The sequence below is a fragment of the Seriola lalandi genome, unplaced genomic scaffold (assembly GCF_002814215.2).
Source record: "Seriola lalandi dorsalis isolate HSWRI2012SDOR001 ecotype SW California unplaced genomic scaffold, Sedor1 jcf7180002054978, whole genome shotgun sequence".
Classification (NCBI taxonomy): domain Eukaryota; kingdom Metazoa; phylum Chordata; class Actinopteri; order Carangiformes; family Carangidae; genus Seriola; species Seriola lalandi.
In genome coordinates, this window is record NW_019525528.1 from 534,581 (window position 1) to 542,080 (window position 7,500).

Here is a 7,500-nt window from a genome sequence, read left to right on the forward strand (position 1 = left end):
GCCGCCCGACGGCCGATGGTCGTCAGAGCTGTGATGTCGTCTGTCACCGTGGTTACCACAACTCACTTCCTGTGAGCAGCTTCCTGTGTGAGACTGGGAGTCGGCGATGGGACGGAGAAAACAAACCGCTGAGTGGAGCCTGTCAGAGTGAGACCTCTGACCCTTTAAAGGATCATGCTGCTGTTTCTAAAGCCTTTATCCCACAGTGTCACATTTAACTGATCCCTGCTGAATTCATCCAACACGTTTTAGATTTCCTTTGTTTCACTTCATTCCCAGTTCAAGCTGCAGACACTTGATCCATCACAGTCTCTGTTCAGAGCAGACACTGGAGTGAAAGAATATTTCATTTGTAGTTAATGAGCTAAAACATAAAACACACTGTTGTGGTCTTTTTAACACTTTAACGTAAGAGCATCATGAATCAGTTTTGGCCACTAGAGGGCAGAATAACTTATTTGCCAATGTTTTGATTTTAGCACAGTCATAGGATCCTCCAACATTTGACTGCACACACCCTGACACCTTTGAACCCTTAAATACATATATGTGTGTGTGTGTGTGTGTGTGTGTGTGTGTGTGTGTGTGTGTGTGTGTGTGTGTGTGTGTGTTCAGTCTCTCAGCCCCTGCAGTCGGTGTCATCCTCTCAGCTCTGGTTGTTGTCGTCGTCCTGCTCTCAGATCAGCAGTTTACAGTCTGTGTTGTTCAGCTCGATGACCAGCAGGGGGCTCTGCTCCGTACAGGTAAACACACTGGACTACACCACACCCACCAGTACCACCTGACACTGCTGTGCTACACTGTGTCTGTACACCCCATGTATGTGTAATGTGTAGCTCTCGCATGCAGAACAAAATGCGTAGAATCAGTTTATGTAGAACCTGGACTCTGATAGTTCAGAGTCCGGCCGACCGCCCCGAGCAGAGCAGCTGTTGTCAGACGGATTTCATGAGAAATATGTAAAAAAGCTCAAAAGTGTTGAAACTTCACAACATTAAAAAGCCAGAGGTTTGAGTGAAATCCTGTTTTTAGATAAATCTGAGCAACAACCTGCTTCATGTAACTTCAACCTGACGCACTGTTCATCACATTCAACCCTGAGCTGCTGCAGAAACTGGTTCTGGATCAAACCTTCGACTGGTTGAAGTAAATCTGAATGAGCAACATGAACTGTGTGTGTGTGTGTGTGTGTGTGTGTGTGTGTGTGTGTGTAGCTCCCCGTGTCGGGCCGCTCCGTGTTGGTGTGTGACGATGCGTCGGTGCGTCTGCAGTGTGACGGTGACAAGTCACTGAAGTTAACAATCAGATGGAGCGCCGCCCTCTCTGACCTCCCGACCTCTGACCTCCCCGACCTCCATGACATCGGTGAGCAGAGACAGACGAGGTCATTGACCTGTCACACTGATGAAGGAGACGTTTGTCATCTACAAATAAATCTGAACACATTCAGTGAAATGAAACATCTGATTGTTCAAGTTAAAATAAACATTTGTTTGTCATCACTGTCTGTAGAAGATCCTGGTTCTGGATCCTGGTTCTGGATCCTCGATGTTGATGTGTGTTTTTTTTAAACCAGGTCTGTTCCTGAACGAGTCCAGACTCCTAGAAGGAGTTCGGAACCTTCTGGGTAATATCCAGTCCACGCTCACATCAGAGCCCAAACTGGTTTCCACGACGACACCAAGCTTTGGCTGTTCCCATGGTTACCAGCTGGCCAGTGACAGTGAAGGTTGCGGTGAGTCTCTGCAGGTCTCTCTCCGTCTCTGCAGGTCTCTGTCCTGTCGCGGTCTCATGGTTTAGTTTCTCTCCGTCTCTGTTTCTGCAGTTGTTTGTCCTGCTGGGACTTTCTCCAGGGAGGGGGCGTGTCTTCTGTGTCCTCTGGGAACCTATCAGGATGAAGAGGGGCGGGATTTCTGCAACAAGTGTCCCAGAGGTTCCTCACCTGCTGGAGCGTCATCTGTCAATCAGTGTGAGTCAGAGCTTCAGTAACTTTAGTAATTTTAATCTAGAGCTGCAGCGATCAATCGATCAGTTGATTGATGAAAATAGACTTTAAGAACGGATTGAAATGTTTCAGGCTTTTTAACTGACAGGTGAAGTTAAAACATTTTATTTGATAAAGAACATTTAGAGAAGTTTGTATTCATCTTCATATATATATATTTAACTTTGATCAGTGTTTTTATAACTGGACAAATCCCCGTTAATATGTGTTATTATGTTGATATATAATTTAGTTATATATCGTATTTTGATTTTATATGTTTTATATCATGTTCTACACTTGCTTATTATGTAATATCAGGTCATCACTTATTTCATTTGACCTGTCTGTGATTTACCTGTGTCTGTGCGTCAGGTGTGACGGAGTGTCAGAGGCGGGGCCTGCGGTGTTCAGAACGTGGCGACTTCCTGTCAGCGCAGCCTGACTTCCTGTCTGGCAGGTGGAGGTGTTTCAGCAGCGAGGGGGCGGAGCTTGAGTGGACCATTAGTGACAAACCTCTGACTGACGAGGAGTGCTCAGGTGAAGACGCAGCAGCCAATCAGAGAGCAGCTCTGTTATTTGGTGTGAAGTTGTTTTCTGTGAAGCACTTTGTAATGTGTGTGTGTGTGTGTGTGTGTGTGTGTGTGTGTGTGTGTGTGTGTGTGTGTGTGTGTGTGTGTGTTTGTGTAGTTCTCAGCAGGTTTCAGGCTGTTCCTGGATCAGATTTGATTTTTGGAGCTGAAGATACTGAAGTCTTGAAGACGATGACGTCTGACCTCAAAACCTGTATCCAAGGTGAGACACACACACACACACAGTTCTTAGGTAATTTTATGTGTTTTAATGTAATGTACCTTTATTGTTTATTAAATTTATCTGGTGTCAGATTTAAAATGTGAGATGAGACTCGTCATGAATTAATCAACCTGAAACTGTAGAAGGTGTTTAAACTTTGACCTTGACGACATTAGCCCCGCCCTGCAGTGCCCCCTGCTGTGTGTACACCGTCATCTACAATTTGTTAACGTGAAACAATTCTCACTATTTTATTGATAACTGATAATCCATAAATCTGTAAAATAAGAAGTTTTGTGTGTTGATTGTCCTTTTTTTCTTAGAGATAAATAAATGAAGTCATTTATGATTAAAGATTTAATGCTGAACAAGTGTTTTCTTTAACTGCGGCTGTGTGATGTTTTTATGAGACTTTATGAAACATTAAAATCAGGGGGAAATGGTTCCAAACCAGCTGCTCTAGATCAGTGTAACCTGCTGTTCTGGTTAATCACACATTTTTTCTTCTCATGTGTTTTTCTGATCATATTTTAAACTTTAGTAACATTTTAAATGCTGTGAATATTTGAACATTTTCATTCTTACTGGTTGTTTCTCTCAGCATGCGCAGCGGAGCCGTCCTGCCACCATGTGGCGCTGTTCAACACGCAGTGTGAACTGTACAGCACACACACACTGAACACACACTGCAACACCTCCCAGCAGGTACACACACACACACACACACACACACACAAACTGGGATGACATTAACACCTCAATAACAGTTTGTTTACATTGATGAAAACAAATTATTAAGTAAATAATTAATTACTCTTACGTAATGCGTTCTCTTTATATTATTATGTTTCTATTATAGAATCATTAAGTATTTTGTTTATTAAGTGTGTGTGTGTGTGTGTGCGTGTGTGTGTGTGACTCTTCAGACTAGTGGGTTTCTGGGTAATCCTCAGGCCGAGCTGTTTGATTGGCTGAGCTGCTCTCTTAGAGTGAGGGGCGGAGCTTCAGATATGCTGGTCATCAGGAAGAAAGGTACTGTTACCATGGCAACACTCAAACATTCCTGTAACCTGTCAGTCTGTCAGCGTTCAGTCCGACAGGTGTGTTCACACAGGAGTGTGTACCTATGTGTTTCAGGGGCGGAGTTTTCCTCGCAGCAGCAGCAGCAGAGGTTTGTGAGGATGAGGATGAGGAAGGTGATCTCAGGTGTGTTCAGGACTCAGGTGTTCTCCGGACGGACCTCCCTGTCTGACGCTCATCGTTTCTGTCAGGACGGCTGCAGCCGTGACACCTGCTGCGACGGATTCATCCTCAACCAGAACAGCCTGAACGGTGGTACGTTACCATGGAGACAGAAGCACTTAACATGTGTAATCGAACAAATATGTTGAGTGAATGAATTAATGAGAATAATAAGTAATGAGAACAACATTTACTGTACAGGTCAAATTTGACCCGTTCTGACATTTGACAGCAGGAAAAAATTAAAGGTAAAAAGTAAAATAAAATAAATAAAAATAAATTTTTAGCCTGAAAGTTGATGACTTTTCCTAAAGTGACCCAAAATACACCAAAAGGAAAAAATTGTCAAATGTTATACTTTTGTACAGGTGCTACAAATCTGACCCGTATCTATTGAAGTGGATTGTAGATCCACAGATATTAGATCTGTGGGTCAGATGGAGGAACATGGAGGTTTTAGGGGATCTTGAAACTGTGAAACTGTACCTGCCATGTCTGTGTGTATTTGTTATGGGACAGTGGTGACAGAGTTCAAGGGGGACCTCGACACTGTCACCACAACTGTCTGTGTTCCCGCCACATCTGCCCAGGTTCCCCCAGAGACAGGCACCTGCTGGTCTTTGAAGGGTCATGGGGGGATCATTATAAAGGTACCTGAGCTGCCACTTCACTGACTGAGGTTCTGGCAGCAGACAGACTGTGCAGTAGATGTTTCTCTCCAAAATCCAGTGATGAAAACCTAAAGAATACTCTCTCCCTGCTCTGACACATTAATTAAGGATGAATCCTCCATGTATTAATGTCAGAGAGGCTGTTTATACTTTCTACATAGATCTGTAGTTCAAGAGTCACTACAGACACTTATTATGAGGGAGTTCTTACTGTGATGTGGAGGCAGAAACATGAACAGTATGTGAGGGTTAAGTAAATGAAAGAATTGAATGGATGAATGAATGAATGTCTCATTTCCATCTATGCCCCACCCCCCTCAGGTTCTCTGCTCTGTGGTTGGCTGAGAGCTCCGTCGGTCTTAATGTGTGGTGACCAGGACTGGGACGTGATTGGACAGGGAACAGCCAATCGTATCTGTGGGGCGGAGCTAACCTACAACAAGCAGCAGGGGACCTTCGTGTGGGACTTTGGAGGAGAGACGTTCACCTTCGGTGAGAAAATCAAACGAGTGAAGCGGGAAACAGACGTCACCATTCAGACAGGAAGTAGTTTCCTCTGACTCTGTGTTCGATTCTCTGTCCAGCTGATTCAGCTCTGCCCGCCGACAGTAAGAACAAGGACTACCAGGCCTCCATCGTCAGCTTCCAGGCCGTCTACCTGAACTCTGGTACCTGACCTCTGACCTCTGATATTAACCCTAACTCTCACTGTTCAAACAGACTGTGTGTAATGTAGGAAAAACCCATGCTGTCTGTTTGTGAAGTTTAACTGTGACATCACAGTTGTAGTTTGGTTGACCTGTGATGTCACCTGTTGTATGATGTCACTCCAACATGTTAAAGCACAGTGTGTTGATGTGATGAGGATCAGTGTCGTACTCACTGTGTAGACAGCATTAGGTATTTGACCTTTGACCTCTGACCTGCTGTGTGTGTACATGTGGGCGGAGCTTCTTCTGCAGGTGTTTGTTTGTAGCAGGACAGCAGAGTAAAAATGGTCGTCCCTCATTGCTGACTGGCTCTCACTTTGTTTATTTGTCTGTCTGTTTGTTTGTTTGTCAGACCCAGCAGTCGGTTCTGGCTCTTCTTCGTGTGCAGCAGCAGAAGTCAGTCCTCCTCTGGACGGTACTGAGTACACACACACACACACACACACACACAAAACCTTTTCTTTAATGTGACATGAAAACATCAGCTGTGTGGAGCGATGATGAGGAGGCTGAACCTTCATCACATTAACATCATGTCTGATTCATCATCTTCATTTTCATTCATCATCTGTTCAGAGTCAGTGCAGCAGAAGTTTGAGTCTCTGTCAGAGGACGATGTCCTCGTGGATCCTCAGAGGAATCTCTCCACACTTTCCTTCTGGCTCAACAAGAAGAACTACAACTCCCAGCAGGCACTGCTCTGGTGTCTCTCACGTACGACTGAATCTTCTGGACTAGTTTGTGTTCCTCTGGCCTGAGAGTGTTTTCTCACAGGGGGTTGTTAAAGGTGATATAAACACACTTCAGGTTGTTGTGTTTGTGTTTCAGGTTGTGACGAGGAGCAGCGCTGCTCTGTCGCCGACCTCAGAGACGCCGACTCAGCAGGTTTCTTCAGCTGCTCCTTGTATCCCGACAGCAGAGTTTGTGGAGCGTACGACAAACCACTGAGACGACCCTGCCGCCTCCTGCTGGACAGAACGCCCAACAACACCCACAGCAAGAAGGGTATTTACACTGACGCTGCTGCTGTTCAGCTCCTGAGACGATCAAGGGACAGAAACACTAAGATGAAAGATGAGACGAGTGAATCCTCAGTGTGAACAGTTGGTGTCTGAGCTGCAAACAGATCATACACAGTCACTGGACAAGGAGGAAGGACAGCCAGTTCTACTGTAGGAAATAGAGATAAATCACAGAGCCAGGGGAAGCCGGGGGTCAGAGTCTGAGATTAAAGTTGTAAATTTAGAATAAAACAGTGTTTGTTTGTTTTATGTGAAATACGTGGTCACTGTATATACTGGGCCATAAGCTGAGAGGGGACCTCATGTAAAGCTCCAGTTTAAAGGCTGTTTGTGGGAATACCAGAGTTCACAATCTGAGTCAACAGAAACAGTCTCTGCTCATTTAGACTAACAATAAAACGTCATTTTTCTGAGTGTCACAAATCCCGTGACATTGAGCCAATTGAAACAGAACATGAAAATACCTTTTGAATATTAGACGTGAGTTTTATGTGAGTGAGAGAATAAATAAATACACATTGTGAAAGTGTCAGTGTTATTTCAAAAACTTTATTCCTAAAGTGAAACTCAGATCAGGTAAATACAGAAAGGTGGTTTTCAAACTCAAATATTTCAGTGCAACAAATTTAGTGGTGATGATAAAAATGATTAGCTGCATATAACAGCAGCTTCAGCAGGTTCTCTGCAGGTTAACCTGTGACTCTGTGTTCAGTGGATCTGTCCGGACCAGTGAAGAGTTTCTACCAGAGAGTTTCCTTCCAGAAGATGGTTTCTTACTCCGTCCGCAGCCGAGTCAGTCTGAGAGACAACACACCGCTGTCTGAGGGGTAACAGCACACACACACACACACACACACACACACACACACACACACAGACACACACACACACACACGGTGTAACAAGACTGTGACTGTTTAATTAACAAGGTCTTCAAAAGGTGCTGAACCTGTGTGTGTGTGTGTGTGTGTGCGTGTGTGTTCAGGTTCATGGAGTGTGAGCGGCGTTGTGATGAGGATCCTTGTTGCCGTGGTATTGGCTTCGTCCAAGACACCAAATCACCAGGTAACCACGGT

At 44.6% G+C, this 7,500-nt stretch overlaps 1 protein-coding gene across 1 annotated transcript in view; it reads left to right on the forward strand.

Annotated features, from left to right (window-relative positions):
- Positions 1 to 7,500, forward strand: part of tg (thyroglobulin) — a 21,995-nt gene that overhangs the window by 8,496 nt on the left and 5,999 nt on the right. The window contains exons 16-32 of the mRNA XM_023396505.2: positions 6 to 147; positions 616 to 743; positions 1,215 to 1,365; positions 1,577 to 1,735; positions 1,826 to 1,969; positions 2,360 to 2,524; positions 2,675 to 2,779; positions 3,381 to 3,484; positions 3,706 to 3,811; positions 3,917 to 4,114; positions 5,014 to 5,184; positions 5,277 to 5,360; positions 5,755 to 5,817; positions 5,979 to 6,116; positions 6,231 to 6,407; positions 7,137 to 7,251; positions 7,410 to 7,489. Of these exons, the coding sequence (XP_023252273.1) occupies positions 6 to 147; positions 616 to 743; positions 1,215 to 1,365; positions 1,577 to 1,735; positions 1,826 to 1,969; positions 2,360 to 2,524; positions 2,675 to 2,779; positions 3,381 to 3,484; positions 3,706 to 3,811; positions 3,917 to 4,114; positions 5,014 to 5,184; positions 5,277 to 5,360; positions 5,755 to 5,817; positions 5,979 to 6,116; positions 6,231 to 6,407; positions 7,137 to 7,251; positions 7,410 to 7,489 (2,230 nt within the window). The remainder of the gene's footprint in view (positions 1 to 5; positions 148 to 615; positions 744 to 1,214; positions 1,366 to 1,576; positions 1,736 to 1,825; positions 1,970 to 2,359; positions 2,525 to 2,674; positions 2,780 to 3,380; positions 3,485 to 3,705; positions 3,812 to 3,916; positions 4,115 to 5,013; positions 5,185 to 5,276; positions 5,361 to 5,754; positions 5,818 to 5,978; positions 6,117 to 6,230; positions 6,408 to 7,136; positions 7,252 to 7,409; positions 7,490 to 7,500) is intronic.